At 48.1% G+C, this 22,578-nt stretch overlaps 1 protein-coding gene across 1 annotated transcript; it reads right to left on the bottom strand.

The window, feature by feature from the left end:
- Positions 1-680: 680 nt before the first annotated feature.
- On the bottom strand, positions 681-6,743 carry LOC126030063 (uncharacterized). Its single transcript, XM_049788264.1, has 7 exons — positions 6,704-6,743; positions 6,336-6,472; positions 5,599-6,195; positions 4,721-5,462; positions 4,361-4,470; positions 1,886-4,280; positions 681-1,786 (listed from the first exon to the last, which is right to left on the bottom strand). The coding sequence occupies exons 1-7, from the start codon at positions 6,741-6,743 to the stop codon at positions 681-683; spliced, it is 5,127 nt and encodes a 1,708-aa protein (XP_049644221.1).
- Between the last annotated feature and the right edge of the window lie 15,835 nt (positions 6,744-22,578).

Genomic DNA, 22,578 nt, shown 5'->3' with positions numbered 1-22,578 from the left:
TTGGCCTAGGCTTGGGTAAAGGCTGGGTGTCCGTTAGGACGGGGTTGGGCCCTACTGGCTGAGAGGGAGGATTTTGAATTTTCAGTCTGAGTTTGAATGTGAACCCCGGATCGGTTCCAGAAACGTAAAATCTCAGGCCCCACTGTTTTCCTTTTATCCAGCCGCCTTTCTCCTCCCTCCCTTTCTGCGTGAAGGTGATGTTTAGGGTGTCACCCTTACTACCTCTAACTACTGTAATGAGGTCCCAGCTGGAAGAGGGGTTCCAATAGGCAGTGCCAGAGGTTTCACATCCCCATGCTTTACAAAAGAAACTTTCTATCCCCCCGCATCGGCGACCTTCCCTCTTAGACTGTTTTTCCCTGGGGCAGACATAGAACGATGCCTGTCGCAACTTTCTCTGCTTTGCCAAGGAACTGCACCCTGGCAAGTCAGCTACGTACTGGCCCCTAGTGTACACTCCCTGTGAGAGGGCTCGTTTTTGAAAGACGACTTTTTCCTGGGGAACCGTCTCAGGTGACTCTTCAGGGATGTCCCATGCCTCTACACCAGCAATGAGGGCGCAAACCTCGGGGCGCAGTGGTGGCCACCAAGTATACGGGGGGGCCACCTTGGAAATGCTCCACACAGTGTCTCCAGCCTGGGAAATGACTTCCCAGGTCAGAGTCATAGGAGCGTGGGGGTTACCGCTCTGGGCAGAGGCGACGGCGCAGGCGAAGTTTAAGAGGATTATCAGTTGTTTCCACTTTCCATTCATCCTTAAGCTCTTCAGCAGGAGCTTTCTTTGTGTGTGACGCGTGGATCCAGGCAGCAATTCCGTCCACTTTCACAGCTGTTGGGGTGGTTAGCAGTACTAAGTAGGGTCCCTTCCACCTGGGCTCGAGGGTCCCCACTCGATGACGCCTAACAAGGACCAGATCACCGACTTGGATCCCGTGTGGCACCGCAGGAGTCCCAGGTGAATAGGCTTCTTTAATCTGGTCCCAGATCTGGGTGCGGACAGCCTCTAGAGCCTTAAGGTGGATAAACAAAGCAGAGGGTGAGTGGGAATCTAAGGCGGGGTCTAATACTCCGTCTGGTCTGGTCAAGGGGGGAGGTCCCCCAAAAAGGATCTCATAGGGAGTGAGCCCGAAACGTCCGGGTGTGTTTCGGGCTCTGAGGAGCGCAAAGGGAAGGAGGCCCAACCAGTTCTTCCCGCCGGTCTCAATAGCCAATTTAGTGAGGGTCTCTTTTAGAGTTCTATTCATTCTCTCTACCTGCCCTGAACTCTGGGGTCTATAAGCGCAATGCAATTTCCAATTGGTCCCCAGTTGTTTGGCCAGTCCCTGACTTACCTGGGCGACAAACGCGGGCCCGTTGTCAGAGCCGATTACCTTGGGTATCCCGAACCGGGGCAAAATTTCTTCCAGAATTTTTTTTGTGACCACCTGGGCAGTTTCAGACTTCGTGGGGAAAGCTTCAACCCATCCGGAGAAGGTGTCTATGAAGACTAGAAGATATTTATTGCCATACCTACCAGGAACGATTTCCGTGAAATCTACTTCCCAGAAGACTCCTGGTCTGTCTCCCCGCAGCCGTTTTCCTGGTTCTACGAGCGGGTGGTGGGCATTTGTTAGAACACAGGCTTTACAGGACTGGGTTACTTGTTCTGTTATAGTTCGTAGTCTGAGTACGTGATAATTGGAGGCTTTTACTAGTTCGCACAATTTCTTTTTCCCTAAATGTGTTAGGTGATGGATACTCTTTACATAGTATTCACCTTCTTTATGAGGCAAAATGATTTTGTTGTCTTTAGTTTTTGCGATCCCATGGCAGTCAAATCCGCTGGATAATCCTTTTTCCTTTAGGCGTTCAACTTCCTCACAGTCTATTGGTGTGTAGTTTAGACTGAAATTATCTTCTTTTGGTTGGGGTTTTTTTCGTTGCTCACATAAAGCGCAGGAGATAGTTCCTTGTGCGGCTTTCTTAGCAGTGTGATCTGCCATTCTGTTCCCTGCTGCCACGGGGTCCATTCCTTTTTGATGTCCAGGACAATGAATAATAGCTACCTTTTTCGGCAGGTGTATGGCTTCTAAGAGAGCAAGGATTTCTTCCTTGTTTTTAATTTCCTTTCCTGCAGCCGTGAGGAGTCCTCTTTGTTTGTAGATCGCGCTGTGAATGTGAGCGGTGGAAAACGCGTATCTGCTGTCGGTGTAGATGTTAATAACTTTTCCTTCTGCCAGCTCAAGGGCTTTTGTCAAAGCTTGTAGTTCAGCTTTTTGTGCCGAAGTCCCCTCAGGAAGGCTGCTGGCCCATATTACTTGCTTCCCATCCACTATGGCTGCTCCGGCTTTTCTTTTTCCATCCATGATGAAGCTACTACCATCTGTGTACCAATTCGGCGCCCCATGCCAGGGCAGATCTGTCAGGTCTCTCCGGGTTCCAGTTTCCTCAGCTAAAATGTCTGTGCATGAGTGTACCGGCTGGGATCCGTCTGTCTCCGGGAGCAGGGAGGCGGGGTTAAGAATAGCAGGCGGTCCAAAAGTTATACGGTCGTTTAGCAAAAGACTTTGGTAGTGTGTTATTCGGGCGTTGGTCAACCAACGGTCAGGAGGCTGTCTGACTATACTTTCTAATGCATGGGGAGCGACTATAACTACACGCTGGCCCAGAGTAAGTTTGTCAGCGTCTTTTACCAGGAGAGCCACCGCTGCGATTACCTTCAGACATGACGGCCAGCCGCTAGCCACTGGGTCGAGTTTTTTTGACAAGTATGCTACTGGTCTTTTCCACGGTCCCAAGGCTTGGGTTAGCACTCCCCGAGCCACTCCCGCACGTTCGTCCACATACAGGGTAAAAGGTTTGGTTAGATCCGGCAGGGCCAGGGCTGGTGCCGTGAGTAGAGCAGTTTTTATTCTTTCAAAGGCTTCTTGACACTCCTGTGTCCAAGCAAAAGGAGCTTGGTCCCGTGTAAGTGGATACAGGGGAGCGGCTAGGGAGGCAAACCCAGGTATCCAAAGTCTACAGAAACCGGCTGTCCCCAGAAATTCCCGTACCTGCCGTGGAGTCTTGGGGACAGGAATGGTAACTACTGTCTTTTTTCTGGCTTCTGTGAGCCACCTCTTGCCGTTTTTCAGGACATACCCCAGGTATGTCACTTCGTTGCAGCACAACTGAGCTTTCTTGGCCGACACCCGGTACCCCAACTCACCCAATTCTTTTAGGAGTTCTCTGGTTCCTTTTTCGCATGCTTCCTTGGTGGATGCTGCCAGCAGGAGGTCATCGACATACTGAAGGAGGGAGACTTGGGGGTTCCGAGCCCTGAAGGGGGCCAGGTCCCTATGGAGTGCCTCGTCGAATAGTGTGGGGGAGTTTTTAAAACCCTGGGGCAATCTAGTCCATGTCAGCTGTCCAGTGTGTCCCCCTTCTGGATCCCTCCACTCAAAAGCAAACATCAGTTGGCTGCTGGGGTGTAATTGGAGACAGAAAAAAGCGTCCTTTAGATCCAGCACTGTGTACCAAACCCGCTCCGGTGGGAGGGAACTCAGTAGATTGTAAGGGTTAGGCACAGTGGGATGCAAATCCTGGGCCCTTTTATTAACCTCCCTTAAGTCTTGTACTGGTCGGTAGTCCCCAGTGCCAGGTTTCTTCACCGGCAGCAAAGGCGTGTTCCAGGGAGATCGGCAGGGTACTAGAACTCCTTGCTGTATCAGCCTCTGGATGTGGGGACGGATGCCTTCCTTTGCTTCTTTACTCATGGGATATTGTCTCACCGAGATAGGTGAGGCATGCGCTTTCAGCTCTACCACTATCGGGGGTACTTGTTTAGCCTTGCCAATTCCTGCCTGTTCAGCCCAGACCTCAGGGAATTGGGTGAGCCATTCTGAAGCAATTACTTCTCCAGGCTTTGTTTCATGGAGGCGGTATTCCTCCTCAAGTCCGACTACCAGACAAGTCACAGGGGCTTCCCCCAAGGTTACTTCAGGTCCCTTAGGGGTAAACTGAATTTGTGCCTTTAATTTGGTCAGCAAATCTCTTCCCAGGAGGGGCGCAGGGCACTCAGGGATGACCAGGAAGGAGTGAGTTACTCGGCCCCTTCCAACGTCCAATTTTCTTTTTGTAGTCCATTGGTAGAATTTGCTGCCTGTGGCCCCCACAACCATGGTTTCTTTTGTTCCTAATTTTCCTAGGGGCCTGGTCAATACCGAATGTTCAGCTCCCGTGTCCACCAGGAAGTTGATGGGAGTCCCCTCTACTGGAAGCGTTACCCTGGGCTCGGGGAGGGGGACCGAGCCCCGTCCTCCCTAATCATCGAGAGCCAGGACCTTGTTCCTCCTGAGTTGCTTTTTCGGGCACTCCCTGGCCCAGTGTCCTTTTTCTTTACAATGGGCACACTGATCTTTTTCGAGTGGACGGTCACGTCCTTTTTCTTTACAATGGGCACACTGATCTCTATCGAATGGACGATCTTGGCCTCCCGGGGTTCTTCTTGCCCTGTCGCCCAGGTGCCCTGTCTGCCTGCTTCTTTCTCTTTCTGCTATACTATCCCCTACTACTGCAGCCAATATTCTAGTTAAATTTCTCTCTTGTCGGCGATCACGCCGGTTCTCTCTGTCCTCTATCTCTTTCTTTTCTCTTTCCTTTTTCTCCTCTTCTGTCTCTCTCTTGTGGAACACTTTCTCTGCCTCCTTCACTAAGTCCCGCAACGAATAATCTTGAAGTCCCTCTAGCCTCTGTAGCTTACATTTTATATCTGTGGCTGACTGCCCAATAAAGGCCATTGCTATGGCCGCCTGCTGTCCCTCTGAAGCTGGATCGAAAGGAGTGTACCTCCTATAAGCTTCCATTAGGCGTTCCAGGAAAACCGAGGGTGGCTCAACTGGACCTTGGACAACCTCTCTTACCTTAGCCAAATTCGTGGGGCGTCTTGCAGCCCCTCTGAGACCTGCAATTAGAGCCCGGCGGTAGACGGTGAGGCGCTCCCTACCTTCTGCTGTATTGAAGTCCCAGGTTGGCCTGGTCAATGGAAACCCTTCATCTATGAGGTTAGGGAGATTGGTGGGAGTCCCATCGGCCCCCGGGACGTTTTTCCTGGCTTCAAGGAGGACTCTTTCTCTTTCCTCTGTCGTGAAGAGGACCTGGAGCAGTTGTTGACAGTCGTCCCAGGTGGGCTGATGCGAAAACATGAGAGACTCGAGGAGTCCCGTCAGGGCAGAGGGATTATCTGAAAAGGAGGGGTGCATAGTCTTCCAATTATATAGATCTGCCGAGGAAAAAGGCCAGTACTGTAAAGGGGGAAGCTGGTCATCTCCTGGTGGGGGCCCCATTGCCCGAAGGGGGAGGGCAAGAGACCGTGACTCGGAGGGGCGAACAGTTTTTGGACTGCGGCCCTTCCGGCTCCGGGTTCCCCCTGCTGGTCCCGGTTCGCGTGGACCGGCCGCCGGGGGTTGCCCCACAGCGACGTGTGGCACGTTAGGTTGTGCCGGCTGGGGAGAGGATTGAGGTTGGGAGTACGGAGGGGGGGGAGTCAAGAAGAAGATCATTGTCTATCTCAGGGTAGAGAGGCGGGGGAGCTGAAGGTCGTGGGGGGACAGGTAGGTTGGGCTCGGGATCTGAGGCTACTGCTATCATAGTGGGAGTTGGCTCAGGGTGGCCAGATATCCAGGGCTTGACCCACGCTGGTGGATTCTGGACGAGGTCCTGCCAGACGAGAATGTAGGGTATTTGGTCCGGGTGTCCCCCTTCAGACTGAAAAATGACCTTTTTTACTGCGGAAATAAGAGAAAGGTTAAAGACACCTTCCGGCGGCCAGCCGACTCCAAAGGTTGGCCACTCAGAGGTGCAGAAGGTCTGCCAGGGGCCCTTCCGTACCCCGACAGACAGATTGTGAGCCCTAGCTTTTACGTCAGTCCAGTGGTTGAGGGTTAGAGTCAAAGGAGTCGTCACGGTCTGTCCCATCTTAGTCCTAATTTCAAGGAAAACTGACACAGAAGTTACAATCAAGAGACAAATGACCCAGAACAAGCGCCGTTCCCGCGTTGCCCAAAGGCACTTCAAAGAGTCGGATGGCAAGGGCCTCCGCCGCCAGCCTAGTTCAATGAGGAAGCTACTCTCCTCGCGACTCTCCAGACCAGGGGGGTACACCAGGCGTCCCTGGTCGCCCCCGCTACCTCCCGGGACGTCTCCCAGGGTGATCGGACGGTGGACACCCGGACACGTCTGTCTTTATCCACGAAACCTCAGACTTGCTGAGCGTCCGTAAAGCCGAAACTGCGATCGCGCCAGACCTCAGAGAAAAGTACAGCCAGAAGCAAACGAACCCAGACTAAGTAGACACAGACACAGACACAAAAGCTCACCTCCAAGTGGGTCTGGGGTCTCTGGGTGGTCGCAAATCTCCCGGCCGAGCCCCCAAATGAAAGAATTCCCCCGTAGGAGAACTCCGCTCCAGGCTCAGGATATGCGCGCAACCACAGAGACACAGAGACCAGACTTGCTGCAATAACACGAGGGATTTTAATATCTCAGCATGCTGGGGACCGAATCTCATAACTCAGGACCGAGTAGGGGAGATTCGGCCCCCCTTTAGCATTCAGCAAAGCTTTTATAGGGTAAAAAGTCCATACATATCATGAGAACACACCTGCCAGGAAGGAGGCATCTTTCCTTATCTCCCGCCACAGAAGAAGTTATGCGTCAGAGCCCAGGAAGGAGGCATTTTGTTTACCCCGTGTAACAGATGGGGCAGTGTTTGCCCCTGGGGTCATGTGCGTATCTTTGTCCTTCCCCTGACGGCATATGCCTAATTTAAAGTGAGGTAGGGTCTTCCGCGAATTGTGGCTTTGGTTAGTTCAAAGGAAGGGGAGTTTTTAGGGAGTGGGGGAGTGGAAAGGTTCCCAGGGAAAGGAAGGGGAGTTTTTAGGGAGTGGGGGAGTGGAAAGGTTCCCAGGGAAAGGAAGGGGAGTTTTTAGGGAGTGGGGGAGTGGAAAGGCTCCCAGGGAGCTTAAGTGAGCTTGAAAGAAGTGTAAATTAAGGCACTTTAAGGAATTAGCTTAGTCGGGATCTTTCTTTAGGGGCTTAATTAAAGTGTAAATTAGGGAAGTTAGAGTGCTTAGCTTAGCCGGGAGCTTTAGGGGAGTGCAGGTTAGGGCGCCTAGTTTTTTTTTTTTTTTCTATTGGCTATTTTCCAGTTCTTGCTTATTTTTGTTATTTTTTCTTCACACCTTTTCACCAGCCATCTTGTTCAGGAGATATGGGTGCAGGCTTAAGATGTGACGCATGGATCCACGCTGCGATGCCATCCACTTTCACTGCAGTGGGGGTGATTAGGAGGATGACATAGGGGCCTTTCCACCGTGGTTCCAGGTTCCGGGTTTGGTGTCTCCGTACCAATACGAGGTCTTCCGGCTGGAAGGAGTGTGGGATTGTCAGCTCCCCTGGCTGGTAGGCCTGCCCAAGTTGCCTCCAAACGTGTGACTGCAGAGTTGCCAACGCAGCCAAGTGGGTGGCAACTGTAGTGAAAGAAAAAGTACAATGAGAATCAGTTATTTCCCTAATAGGGGGTGGACAACCATGTAGGATTTCAAATGGAGTCAGATTACACAAAGTAGGGTTTGGGGTGTTTCTTTCCCTAAAGAGGGAGAATGGGAGGAGAGCTACCAATTCTGTACACCGGTTTCAAGAGATAATTTAGTCAGAGTCTCCTTAATTTTTCTATTTATTCTTTCTACCTGCCCTGAGCTTCGGGGATGGTAAGCACAATGTAATTTCCAATCAATCCCCAGGGTTCTGGCCAGTCCCTGACTTACCTGGGCCACAAAAGCAGGTCCACTGTCTGACCCCAATACCTGAGCAAGTCCAAATCGAGGAAAGATGTTTTCCAGAATCTTCTTAACCACCACTTGAGCCGTCTCATGTTTGGTAGGGAAGGCTTCCACCCATTGTAGCTAGTTTTTTTGTTAACCCTGAAAGGGGCGCCTGGGGCCATTCCTTGACTAGTTTCATCATCTTCCGGGCTCCCAGAGGGGTTAAGTGGTGCAAAGTACGCAAGTACTTTCCAGCTTTTACCTCCTTCTTTTCCTCTGGTCCTACCTGGTCCATGGTGGGAGGTGCCAGCTCCTTCAGGCTCAGAATGGGAAGGGACTGCTCTTGCTCTTGTTCTGCAGTTTCGGCTGCTGCCCTTGCAGCTTCATCTGCCCGCCGATTCCCCTCTGCCACTGCCCCATTCCCCTCTGATGTCCTGGGCAATGGACAATGGCTAATTCCTTGGGCAGCATCAGTGCTCTAGGAGTTTCAAAATTTCTTCTTTGCTTTTAATTTCTCTGCCTGCTGAAGTTAGCAGCCCTCTCCTCTAGTAAATAGTTCTGTGCACGTGTGCGGTGGCAAATGCATATTGGCTGTCAGTGTATATTGTAGCTCTCTTTCCCTCTGCCAATTCCAGGGCTTTGGCCAGTGCCACCAGTTCAGCCCGCTGAGCTGATGTTCCTTCTGCCAACTGCTGAGACCAAATGGTTCCAGTTCCACTTACCACTGCTGCCCCGGCTCGCCTCTTTCCGGCTCTCATGAAGCCGCTTCCATCCGTATACCAGGTTACTTCTGCTTTCTCCAGGGGCTGATCCCTCAGATCCTGTCGAATTCCAGTTTCTTCTGCCAATATATCCTGGCAGTTGTGTAGGACTGGTTTCTCCACTTCATCCGGCAGCAGCGTGGCAGGGTTGGGGATGACAGGGGCTTCAAAAGTTATTCGATCCTTATTTAACAACACACTCTGATAGTGAGTTATGCGAGCGTTAGTGAGATTTTATCAGCATCCCCATCTGGGAGTGGTGGTTTGGGATTCCTTATGTGGCCCAAGTTCCTAGCTTCCTCCCTAGGCACGCTTCTCCTATCATGTGCTACGGCCAGAACCCATGCCAGTTCCCTATTTCGACGTTAATCTTGCTCCTTTTCCTTCCTCTCCTCCTCTTCTCCCAATCTCCTCTCCTTCTCTTCTCCCAGTCTCACGCTTATTGTACACCTTCTCAGCTTCCTTCACCAAATCCCCAAGTGTCATTTCCTGTATCCCTTCTAGCCTCTGCAGCCTCCTCCTAATGTCTGTTGCTGACTGCCCTATATGCCTCCATCAGCCTTTCTAGGAACAAAGAAGGGCTTTCACTTGGTCCCTGAATCACTTCCTTTACCTTAGCCAAATTAGTGGGCCTTCTGGCTGCTCCCCGGAGACCTCTCATGTGAATTCGGCAGTAATTGGACAGCTTGTCTCTGCCTCCCGGGGTGTTGGGGTCCCACTGCGGTCGCCTCAAGGGGAAATCTGCTTCCAGCAATTGAGGCTGGGTAGCTGGTCTCCCATCATCCCTGATGACATTTATCCGGGCCTCTGTAATGCTGCAATCTCTCTCTTCTGAGTAAAAAGGGTTATTAGCAATTGTTGACGGTCATCCCAGGTAGGCTGATGAGTATGCATGAGGGACTCCATCAGACCTATAAGCTTAGTAGGGTTTTCAGAAAAAGAGGGATAATTAAGCTTCCAATTAAACAAGTCCGAGGAAGACAAGGGCCAATACTGGAAAGCATGAACCTGTCCCCCCTCCCAATCAGGTATGGGGGACCCATAAACCCTTAGTGGCATGACCCTGGCCACCTTTGGATCTCCCCCCACCCTGCTCCGTGTTTCCATAGCCAGCCCCTCCCCTCCCCTGGCCTCTCCAATATCAGGCTCTGGGTAACCTAGGGTTAAAGAAGAAGAAGGACTTGAAGGCAGAGCAGAAGGGGAAGAAGGGGAAGAAAGTACAAAAGTGGAAGAAGGGGAGGAAGTGCAGAAGGTTGTTGTTGATCTTGTGCTCTTTGGGCTCTGTAAGGTGGTGGATCATCAAAGAGGAGGAAGTCCGTTGTGTCTGGGTAGATTTTAGCTGGCTTCCGTGTTGATTCCTGCTCCCTCTCTTTCTCTGGAGCCTTCTTTTCTTCTGAGGCTCACGGGGTCTTTAGGGGAAGGACACTCTGTGAAGAAAACTGTTGAGGAGGGAGAAAACACTTCACCCAGGAGGGTGGATTTTCACGTAGGTCAATTCACATCATGATATATGGCTCCTGGTCCCTATAACTGTCTCCTTCTGTCTTGAAAATAACACCTTTAACTTTCAACATTAGGTCATGGTGGAATGACCCCTCAGCTGGCCATCCAACCCTAACACTGGGCCACTCTGCTGTACATAGAGTCCGACACTTTCCCTTCTTAACTGGAAATGCAAGCTCCTTAGCTCTGCTCTTCACTTCCGAACAGTGATCAAGAGTTAGGGAAAGAGGGGTGGCTAGCTTCTGCCCCATAATGCTGGAAACATGAACAGTCCACGCTCCAAAAAAGAAAAAAAATTAATGTCCTGTCCCGCTCAGTACCGGGCGAGGGTCTTGCCCCAGTTCTGGAGGTCCTAGCCTCCCTGGTCTCACCTCGACTTACTCAGGCTGAGGCTTTTGTCCCCAGGGGCTCACGCACCCCAGAGACTCACCTCGCCTCACTTTGACGGAGGCTTTTGCCCCCAGGGGCTCATGCACCCCAGAGGCTCACCTTAAAGACACCTATGCAAGCGTCCTTGCGGCCCGTGTCCCGTCCCTAACGTCCACCAAGGCGCCTTGGGGACCGTGATTGGTGGCTTCTCTCAGATACGTCTATCAAGCCAGCGACGCAAATCCCCTCTCACGAGTCAGCGCGTACTCAATCACCACACCGATACTGAGCTCGTGTACACTTTGTTAAGTCCAGGAGGATGATGCGCCGTTCAAAGACACCAAGACCACAGTCTCATGCAAAAACAGGGGGTTTATTTTCTTACAAGCATGCAGGGGCTGCGCTAGAATCCAGCATTAGCCAGAAACTGCCAGCCCTGAGCCATGAGCTTACAAGCTGTATATAGTATTTCAAACAATAGAAAGGTACAGTAGATTGATTTGCTTTAGGAAGTACATGACATCTGGCATTTGCTCAATCACATTTTTGCAAGGTTCAGGTGCAAGCTTACAGGGTTAACATGACCAGGTTAGAACCATGTCAGAACAGAAAGAAAGTTGAACTGTAACTAGGTCTACAAGTTCCCACAATTCTGAAGGGAGGTGAGTGATCAGGGCAGTCAGGAAACTCAGGGGAAACTTAAGTTCCCAGAATTGTGAAGGGGGGTAGGTGATCAGGGCAGTTAGCAAACCCAGGGGAAACTTTTCCTTTACAACTTATCCCCTGGGACTTCTTGCGGAGCTGGCTGTCTGTCTCTCAAAAAGGGGCAGGGAAGGTGTCCTTCAACAGAAATCAGTCCCCCGCTAATTTAGCACAAGTAAAACCAGACACAGGATTAAACCTCAAGAGCCGCTCTCAGATTTTGCAACACCACCATCAAAAGAGTAGTGAAAGTCACTGGATCAGTAAAAGGAAGCACAATCACTCTACTTATCCACAGGTGGGGGTAAAATGTCCCCAGAGGTACAACTGCGATGCAAATCAGCAAGATCACAATGCTGACCATTAGGTGGCGCCAAGACCTCACAAATGGCATTCTAAATCTCCAGGTTGAGGGAAGAAGAAAAGAGAAAAAAAAAGAGATGTCCCATCAAATATGAAGGGAGTTTGTGTTTTGCTTAAACCAATATGTTCCTGTCGTTGCTCAGTTTTCCTTCTGCGGGGGACAAGCCTTTATCTGGTAGACTTGTCTGAGACCCCCTTATCCTGGCACAGAGTTTTTAGTACCAGACCTCACCCTGTGGCTTTTGAGGTACCTGCGCCCGGAGGGTCATTTGTGAGTCGGACTCAGAACCACCAGGTGGTGGGCTGACAGGAAATCAAGGAAAGAAGAAAGAAAAGAGAGGGAAAAAAATAAGGAGTAAAAGCCGTTACAAATCCACACAATTACACACTATAATTACCAGTTATAACCAATCCCCACAGCTGCCTCAGACAATTTTAAAACGATGCAACAACACAAACTGGATAAATCAGATAGGCATTATATCAACGATAAAACATTAATCAACACATCAAAGCAACAAAAGCAAACCTAGGTAGACAAGAGCTCATATCTCACCCAGTCTAGTCTCGTTGGAATGCCCCAAGTCACCAGTCAAGGAGGTCCCCTCGTGGTCACCAAATGTTGGGGTCAGGGGCAATGTGCCCCTCAATCCGTTCGGCGCCTTGAGGGTTTCAAAGAGACACAGACCATGCACGAGCAAAAGGTGAGGTTTTTAATCTGACCGGTCAGGGTTTCTGCTGAGACAGATCTCAGAGCAGAGACCCCGAGGCTCTTTTCTGCAGAGTTCATATAGGAATTTTCAAGCAAGAACAGCACTTTTCCTTATCAGTCATAGACGCAGCTATGAATAAAGGCTTACATTAAAAAGCATCATAACTTTGAGAGACACATTCAATGAACAAAGAGATGACCATTAAAACTTATCACTCCTAGTGTTACATATTGCAGGTGTCAGCTTATCACAGTGGGCCAGGACCCTGGCCTAGTTAGTTGTAGAGAAGAAAGGGGATTATTAAAACTCAAGGTTCAAATGTAGCTAATGGTTAGAGCTCTTGGCACAGAGTGGCACATATGTCAGCCTTAGAAGCATGGGAGTTGGGCTTTCTGGCGCCAAGAGCCCCCTTTGGCTGGTACTGCTCGAATTACTTTAGGCTTATAATAATTAGTAATAGTAAATGAGTACTTATCAATTAAGTTAACTTATTGATATATCCTATAAAGCTCAAAACTTAAAGTGGCAGTTATAAACTAACAGTGAGCATAAATGGGTATTGATCTCATATGCCCAAGACTGGTCTTATCTTCCAGGCTTTCTGTCCTTGGGAGCTGTGAAGGCAGAATTTGCTTATCTTAGTTCAAGCTAGCTGTCTGAAACCTCTTCCTAACTGTCTGAGGCCTCTTTCTTACTGTCTGAGGCCTCTTTGTTTCTGTAGCTCCCACTTCTCTGGCAGATTTCTGTTAGCAGGCTAGAATTCTAAAATGGAACAGTCCTTTGAAAAAGAGAAGTTAAAAATATATATATACTAAAAAACATTTAAGAAATCTTTTCCTCATCAGTAGGAGAAAAGTGGCCTCAAATAACAGAGTGCAGCACCTAGGCCAGAAGCCACAACCTGACACTGGGGTGCTGCGCACTCCTGTCCTCCTACCCTGTCCTTCTCTAATCTCACGCTCTCCCCTACCTGGGAACAGGATTTCAAATGGTGCAGTCCCATCTTCACTTGTCCCAAAGAGCAGCAGCAAGGCCGATTGCATAAATCTCTGTAAGAAAGACATTGATGTGAGCACAGAGAGAAGCACATGACTGGAAGTGCCCTGACTGGAAGTGCCTGCACTGGAGCTGGAGATGCCTGATGGGCTGCAACGCTGCTCACTGGCCAGACCCACATGAACACACAAAGATAGAAACTTCTTTCTCGGGGCAGAAGCAATAGCACAGGGTTAGGGCATTTGCCTTGCATGCAGCCGACCCAGGAACGACCCGGGTTTGATTCTGGCATCCCATATTGTCCTGAGGGCTGCCAGGAACGATTTCTCAGAGCAGAGTCAGGAGTAACTCCTGAGTGCCTCTGGGTTTGACCCCCAAACAAAACAAAACAAAGAAACTCCTTTCTCTCCAAGGAAACAGAATGGGGTTGGGATCACATTGTGAGTAGAATGCTGGCCTTGCTCTACAGAGCGAAATTGCAGTCCTGAGCCCCTGGGAGTCCAGGACAGGAACAGACTCTAAGACAGATGGATAGTAATTCAGTTCCCCTGCAGGCCAGCAGCAGAAAGGCCACTTGCGCTCAGTCTGGTAGTGCTCTGCTACAAGACTCTGGGCAAAAAGCTGCTCACCACCTACCATATGGTTTTCCCTGACCCTCCACTGCTAGGACCAGCCTTTGTGCAAAGTAGGATTAAGCACTGGCTTTGAGGGATAAATGAAGTGATGAATTTAATTAATTCTCACAGTAATGACATAAGACCCCTCTCCAGTATGATTTCTTCTAGGTATAGTATGCTGTCAGAAGTTAAGCTCAGACCTTCCCCCAAAATGTACATATAGAACGTTTTTATTCAATATGAACATTCTTATGAACAAGGTGTAAGAACACATTGAAGGCCTTTCCAAGTTACCCAAATGAAAGAATTCTCTCCACTTTAAATTTTCTTCGATTTCTCTTTTGGGGCCATACCAAAAGAGGTTTGCTCAAATAGAGTTATTCTGGGCTCATTTTGAGAAATCACACCTGGAGGGCATGCGGAACCCTACACAATGTCAGGGATTCATGATGGGTCTGTGGTGTTCAAGAATAACACGCTCCCATTTGCACTAATGAGCAACTCATTCAGAAAACATTTCCTAGGAATGAAATGGAGGGAAGAGGAAGTAATGCCTCCCCACATTCCTTAAGTACCTCATCAAGGTTTGGAAGCAAACAGGGAGGGAAGGTAGCCAGGACAATAAGATCTAGAGATACACTAAAAACAAAGGGATTGAGAACACCTGGGCCAGAGGCCTCTGCAGTCCAAAAGAAGGTTGCACCCTCCCCCACTTAGAAAGACTCCAACTGGAATGGAGGCCAAGGGAGGAATGTCAAAGACCTTCAACTGCCCCCCTGCCCCTGGCAACCACCCTAGCAACAGGCATCTTTTTTATTTTTTATTTTTTATTTTTTAAAATTTTAATTATGAGAACAAAGATGCAAAAACAGAGGACAAGGTAAAGTTACAGTGGAAGGACAATTACCCATGAACAGAATTCTCAGTAGTCCCATTGCTGATATCCTAACTTTGAACTTTCAGTCAAAGAACATTAAGAAAAATGAAACAGAACCCATGTACAATTACTTTGTCCCTCAAGTCCCCAGATTGTAGTACATAATATTTCTTTTTTTTTTTGTTTTTTTTTTTTGGGCCACACCCGGCGGTGCTCAGGGGTTACTCCTGGCTGTCTGCTCAGAAATAGCTCCTGGCAGGCACGGGGGACCATATGGGACACCGGGATTCGAACCAACCACCTTTGGTCCTGGATCAGCTTGCTTGCAAGGCAAACGCCGCTGTGCTATCTCTCCGGGCCCACATAATATTTCTTAGCAGCACACAAAGCAATCTAAAGACATAAAACTTATGTAACTTCTTAAACATTGAAGACAAAGTACTTTTTTTACATTTCCATGCACATGCATATTAGTTTAAATTAACCTCAAAAGTTTAAGTGGGGTTTTTTTGGGAATAGAGTCAAAGAAGCACATTAAAAACGGTGTTAGAATGGCAATAATTGTTTGCATAGGCCCATCAAAATATGAGGGACATGGAAAGGAAAAGCCTTGGCCTAAATACAAGGAGGCCCTACCCCTGAAGTTTCCTGGCATAAGACCAACTCTAGGCTCCAGGCAAACAAGTTTGTCCAATCGAGGTCATTGTCTGTAGAGCCAATACACTTTTATTTTTCATACAGTCTCTGTTGTTGGTATCATGTTTCTGTATTGAAGATCCTGGAATCAGCATATCCGATATTGCAGTCAGGATGGTGCAGAGCGTCCTCTCGTTTCAGCTCACAATTAAAGGGCAATGCAGAGAACCCTGTCCTGTAAGCTGGTCGTTGTTGTTGTCAAGTATTCTTGTTGTGAAGGGAAGTGTCTTTTGAGCAGGTCGATGTCAGAGCCATGGTAGGGTCTTCCCTGGCAGAGGATTGCTTCCAGGTGTTGCTATAAAAATCCTGGGATGTTTTGTAGATAGCTTCCCTGGTTCAGGGATGAATGGAGGATGTCCATTCTTTTGAGGCCTGTGCCAGGTCATTATATCAATGTTCAGGGTGTAAGGTTCCATTGCGCTACGAGATTTGTGTGTTCCAATATCTATTAGATAAGAACTTATTTATATGGATAGCATTTTCACATTTTAATGTGCCTATGCAAACAAGGAACAATGCCACGTGGCATTATTGGCGCATATGGGGGCCATAAGAACAAGTTCAACAATCCCCATGATATGGTTCAATCAGAAGCATTAAATTGAGGGACTCTTACACCAAAATTCCTTACTGAACAGCTCACAAAGAGAAGAAAAACAAAAATTCTCACAGATGATGAAGCCATGCTACATAAGCCTGCTGCATGAGATAAGACAATCTCCAAGTAGAAGCATTCCTGCTCCTCCCCAAATCCAACACGAATTACCCAAAATAAAGAGAAAAGGAAGCTAGTTGCAACCCCAACAGGTAATCAGGAAAACAAGCTCAAAGCACATTAAGACAGAAATTGTGGGCAACACGAGTGACCAGATTCAGAACTCTGATTCTGTTTTGGAGGAAATTGGTCTGGCACTAACGGGACTTGTAATTTAGGAAACACTTCTTGCATGAACTCAATGTTATGGTGCCTGCGTAATCCTCTAAGTGTGGTGGATTCTTTTACCTGAAAACATTATGAGGATGATCTTAACAAATTCATTGGGACATAATGGTAAAGTGGAAGAAGAATTTGGAAAATTATGAAAGCTCTATAAGCAGGAGAGCACAGGCATATCAGCCAAAAAAAACATTAACATAACCATTGGGAAGATCAAGAACTGATTTACAAGGCATGGCCAAAAAAGATTCACATGAATTCCTTCTATTTCTGAAAAATGGTCTCCATGCTTTTCTTAATAGAGCTGATAGGCAGAAAGGATATTAGAAGAAAATAATAGGGGCCAGAGCAGTGGTGAGACCATGAGCATTAGATCCTGGTGTCACATATGATCCCCGAAGCCAGGAGTGATTTCTGAGTGCATAGCCAGGAGTAACCCCTAAGCATCTCCGGGTGTGACCCAAAAACCAAAAAAAAAAAGAAAAGAAGAAAATAATCATAATGACTTTTATGGGCAAACCATGCTTGGCAGAGATATAAGCTATTTTATTATTCTTGGATTGAGAGATAGCACAGTGGTAGGCCATTTGCCTTGCATGGGGCAAACCCAGGAGAAGGTGGTTCCATTCCCAGGATACCATATGGTTCCCCCTCGCCTTCCAGAAAGGATTTCTGAATTCAGGGCCAGGAGGAATCTTGGGCACCACTGGGTGTGACCCAAAAAGAATCTATTATTGCAATTTTTCAAGCTAGTTCAAATTCATGGCCCAATATCTCACCTGTCACAAAAACTCTCAAACATTTGAGACTTACATACACCTAACTTTGCCACGAGCATCCACAAAACATTATACACAATACACTATACACTATAGTATTGCCTCAAATTATTTTCAAAGGAGAAAAAGTAACAAATAATGACAGGTCACTGCAGAGTGCAGCGTGATCATCTAAAACAAGACAGAAAATTTGAAATCACAACCAGTGATTTAAATACCTCTGAAATTCTTTTCTGATGAGCACAGGTAGAAGCAAAAATTGCAGAGCTATGTGGCCTTCCCCTTAGAAAACCTTAACTTATTGTTATTGAGCTATTGAATCTAAGAACAACTTTGAAGAATATAATTAATACACCTCCAGGTTCTAAACAATGTGGTGAAATAGACAAATATCACTAGAAGGCCTACTGTAAAAATGCAGTGAAACAATGCTCGTTTTAGTTCGCTAATCGTGAAGTTTTGGATCACGGAGTTTCCCTACTTCTGTAAAATCTTCCCCAGCTTATATGTCCTTTTAAACTTAAATGGGTCTTATAACAATGGAGACAGCTGCATAAATTAAACCAGAAGTCAATGGACAAAGAAGTTGGATGCTGTGCCCTCACACTACAATACTCTGCATTTTTAATTCTTATTACAGTGGTCATTATAAGATTCTTAGCAACTTATAAAAATTATTTAGTAGAAACCAAAGTGTTGGCACTAGCAGTAAGGCATCTAACTTGCTTGTGCTAGCCTAGGATGGACCGCGGTTCCATCCCTGGCGTCCCATATTGTCCCCCAAGCCAGGAGGAATTTCTGAGTGCATAGGTGGAATAACTCCTGAGTGTCACTGGATGTGGCCAAAAAAACAAAAATAATATTTTAATATGCTTAAAACAGGGTATGGAAACTGATTGTTATGATGTATTCATAATCTAACATAAGCTTTACAGCCAAATCTAAAATTTCCTCACCACCTTCTTTGATAGCTTTATATTTATGAATACATCTAGATGAATCAGTTTTACATCTGTGACATATTGATTGATCAAATATGTATGTGTGTATGTTCTGGCCACCTCTACCTTAGGCTAATGTCTATCAATGTGATAAAGAATGTCTGTCTGTATTGTACATAGTTCTTCTAACTTCCCCTCCGTGCTTATCACTCAGCAAATGTTTTTCCTTCTTTTTCTCTGCTTACTGGTTCCAGACATTGCTTTCCCTATTACACCCCTTGACTCCTAAAGCAAAGCACAAACTGTGCCCTAGAACAGCACTCCACTCTCACACACATACACTTCTACATGCTTTTAGCCTCTCGTCTCCGTGAATAGCTACACATAACTAGAACTTGCTTTTCCAATGGGTCCTGGATAAAGGACTGATCTAGGCCTGTGAGTTCACCCAGCAGTGCAGGAGATCACTGACACTCCCATTCCCTACCTGATTACTCACTACTAATAGAATACTTTGTTAGCTGATGTCATCTTAGTGAATTGTCCTACTTTGGACTTCTCTCAACAGACATAGAAGGATGAATATATTCTGGGAAAACAATGTTATTACTTTGAACTTGATACAGCAGAAAAAGAGGGAATATGTCCATTTCCTTATATGGCTTTGTTGGGGAACTGTGTTATTGCCTTGGCATAGATTCAATAGACAAAATGGGGACATGTCTATTTCTCTATATATATTTACTGGGGACATGTTGGTACGACATCTCTGAATCAGGGATCGTGGACTACAATATAGCCATAGTGCCCTGGTGACCCAATATTACTTTGTGACAATAGTATTTTCTCCTCTTTGAAAGACTCAGTGAAATGGGGAAAATTATACAAAAATTTCCCATCTACTAGAGAGAGCAACTATAAATTTTGTGTTGCACATGAGCCTTAAACCATAAATATTTGTCATAATGGCTTGAAATAAGCTTCAGTTTCTCTAAGATTGACTATACACCCCTAAGCTTTGGTTCCATCAATGGGACCAGGGGTATTTTTGAGCCCCTTTTATAATTAGTGAACCTGGAAAAAGCTTTGTACCACAATGGTAGTGACTTGCAAACTTGGACATGTTTTATGACACGAGGCCTAACAATGACTTGCAAACTGAGGCATGCTTCACAAGGCCCTGACAGTGAGTTAAGGCTTGTGAAAGCCCAAGGGACTCTAGTGCAATGCCTGTCAGAGACAAACACGGAAGATAATATGAAAGAGAAAGAACCTTTACTTATACTGAGATGTAGAAGATTAATCCTCAGAAGTTAGGCAAACTAAAGACTGACCTGAAGCCGGAAGTTGAAATGGATAACCAGATGTTTCCTAGGAAACGCCACCTGTTCTCAATCTAAGTTTTTAATCCCAGCTTTTATTGCAACTATACAAAACAGCTATTAACACTTTGCTATAAGCTCTGATCTGGGGTTCCTGCCTCTAGTGGAAAATGATCTAGTATAAGTTAACTAAGCTTTCTTTCTTTTTTTTTTTTTGGCCACACCCTGTGACGCTCAGGGGTTACTCCTGGCTATGCGCTCAGAAGTTTCTCCTGGCTTCTTGGGGGACCATATGGGACGCCGGGGGATCGAACCGCGGTCTGTCCTAGGCTAGCGCAGGCAAGGCAGGCACCTTACCTCCAGCGCCACCGCCGGGCCCCAGCTTTCTTTTTTGTGCTCAACAAAACAACCGAATTTTTGTTTAACAAACAGGAAAGTGGGCAATTTAGCTAATAACATCAAGTACACACCCTGTTTTGAACACCTGGAGTTCCAGGGTGTTCTGAGAGGGTCCTTGAATTCCTGAGAGAAAATCGTCTCTCCAGACCCTCTGTGCCAATGGGGCTCCCCTGGCAGTGGTCAGCAGAAAGGGCAGCTTATTGGGACCAAAACAGGAAAAGGATCCAAGGGGGTGGAACCTGAAGGTTCTGTGACATCACAGATACTTCTTGTGGTGTCTTAAAGGGCCGGGCTCCACTCAGCACCAGGTACTTCCTGGACTGGAAGGTAAATTTATGTTTCTTGAGTTGAATCAGGAGATTCAAACTGCTGTGAGACTCCAATCATGGAGAGTGTGAGAGGAGAGTTGTGAGGACTAGAAGGATCCTCTGAGCACTGCAGTTTGTGCTTCAAAGCTCAGAGCTAGCGAGCTAGATAATACATAAATAGATCTCTAATCCATATGAGATCTAATCACTGGCCGCCTGGCTCCGCACTCTCAGCCCGGTCCCGGAGCCCCTCGGAGGTCGTCCGTGGGGACATCTAGGACTGAAGACAGCCACGCCTAAGGGGCAGCCCAGTGCGGCTTCTGAGCCCTCGGTTCGGGTTTGTCGGGTGGGGTCTGCGATGTCGATTAGAACTGCAGCCCAGCAATCGCCCTGTCTCGGCCACGTTGCTCTCCAGGGGTCGGACAGTCACCGAATCCAGCAGGCGACTTTCCCTTCCAGTCCCGGCGCCTGGCCCTTTAAGACGAGGCTGAGACGTCACTGCATCCGGGGCTCTTTGTGCTGTGACGTCACCACAGCATCCGGGGCTTTTCTCCGGAGCTGGAAGCGCCCGGGGCCGCCATTGCGGAGTTGGCCGCTTCCCTCGCCCGCGGGAGTGCGCAGGCGACTCTGACTCTCGCTCCGAGGGGCCTCTTGAGCCGGAGCCCGGGTCTCGGTGAGCAGCGGGGAGGCTCGGGGAAAGGCCGCTCGGTCCGGCTTCTTGGCGCGACTCTCGCCTCCGTGTTTGCCCCATCAGTGTCGGGGTGTCTCTAGCTCGTCTCTGGGTCCCCCTCGGGGTCTCAGGTCGGCGTTTGGCTCCGGCTCGGATCCCTCCAGGCAGCCCAGGCGACCTCATCGGCGCTGGGGATCGACTCAGGCGGACGGGCCAGTCCTTTGGCAGGTTGGATCTGGGGTGGGGAATGGCGTGGAATACATACAATTTGGGGAGTGGAGAGTCGGGCCTCAACCCCGGGCTCAGGGCACTTGGGTCCTGTCCAGTGCACTACTTGGGTCAGCACCCGATGGGCGAAGCCTTCCCGGCTGCCTACAGTCTCCTCGCCCGAGATCGACTCAGTGAGAAACTCCGAGCAACTCCAACATACAGGGCACATCGTGGTCCTTGGAAAGTACTGGGATAAGATTATCGCTTTCTAACAAGCCATCTGGCACTTGTCAGAAATGTTCCCTCGAACAGCAGCTGGATGCCAGGTTCAGATGTGCTGATCGGGGTTAGGATCCAGCAGGACCCACAAGACGGAGCTGTAGGAGGGCAGCCCAGGCCCAATATCGCTCCCCTGGCAGGTTTGTCACCCTCGGGTCCCTGAGAATAGCATGACTTCCCTAGTCTGTGTGCGGCACCTGGAGGATCTGCTGTTCCGGCTATGAAGCGCCCGTGTTCCTGTTCCCATCACTGCTCCCCAAGACAGTATCTTGCTCCATTGCCCCATGCTGGAAGAACCTGATGTCCAGGGCTTGGTCCATCAGGGGGGTTCTGGCACCAGTGCTGTCACTTCCGCTCAGGGCATGATATCTCCGCTGCTTATGACTCTGACTTTTCTCCAGGACTTACTGCAAAGCTCCTTACTACTGCTATTAAGGATTAATCCAGGATGGAGAAGATGGATACAAATACTCTGCCATCCTGTACCCAGGTAGGACTGAGTGTAGTGGGCACAGTGGGGGACAGGCATGTGCAGCCCTCAGGGCCAGAGGAGTCCAGACATATTTTAGGAAGGAACCTCTCACCATGCTTTGACTCCAGTCAGTACCATTGACCCTTTTCTAATAGAGGCCTCTTTTGTCCTGGTTTGCTGTGTTTCTTTTGGGTTCCACACCTGATGGTGCTCAGGCCTTACTCCTATTCAGTGCTCTTGGGCCACTATTGTCATGTCTTAGACACTATGGAGTGCCAAACAAGGGTTGAATTCCTGGTAATGTAGACCCTGATGTTGGTGAGAAACGAGACCTTGATCTCAGGATTTCTACCATGGAGCGTCATTCCTGCCTCACACATGAAAAGGCATTTTGACTTATGCTAATGTTTTCTCCCCACAATTAATGGGTTTAATCCTGACTCTGCACTTCACCTTCACTCTGGAGAGTCTTGTCTCCTCCCTTTATTCATATTTCTCCTCAGTAAACTAGTTGTACTTTTGAAGCCTCTTGTCAGCAGGCCCTTTGGCCTCATGGATCTAAGAGAGAAATGAAAGCAAGGATCTTTTTGGAACCTGTAGTTCTGTGGATCCTAGTCATTTTTTTTAAAACTATAATAGGATGGATCCATTTCACGGTGAATTCTGACTGCTGATAACCAAGAGCATTGATTTGACTCACTCACTGAACCATGAATTTTTCTTCTGACTCTTTTTGCATTGTGCAGAGTCTGGCCTGGGGATGGAATAAAACAGTATGTGTTTACCATTGTGGGCATGGCCCAGAGTTGACTTTACATATCCTTCTGGGTCTGTGCTTGGGTTTGACCTTGCTGTGTGTACAGAACTTCAGCTCAAGAACATT

Source organism: Suncus etruscus, chromosome 15, assembly GCF_024139225.1.
Source record: "Suncus etruscus isolate mSunEtr1 chromosome 15, mSunEtr1.pri.cur, whole genome shotgun sequence".
NCBI lineage: Eukaryota > Metazoa > Chordata > Mammalia > Eulipotyphla > Soricidae > Suncus > Suncus etruscus.
This window is presented reverse-complemented; position numbering and strand designations above follow the sequence as displayed.

Excerpts from the sequence above, each read along its gene's own strand:
- LOC126030063 (XM_049788264.1), bottom strand. The coding sequence starts at position 6,743 with ATGACCCCAGGGGCAAACACTGCCCCATCTGTTACACGGG. Across the intron at positions 6,196-6,335 it reads GACCCCAGACCCACTTGGAG|ACGTGTCCGGGTGTCCACCG; the intron begins GTGAGCTTTTGT and ends GGATAAAGACAG. Across the intron at positions 5,463-5,598 it reads CAACTCCCACTATGATAGCA|CCGGCACAACCTAACGTGCC; the intron begins GTAGCCTCAGAT and ends TCCTCTCCCCAG.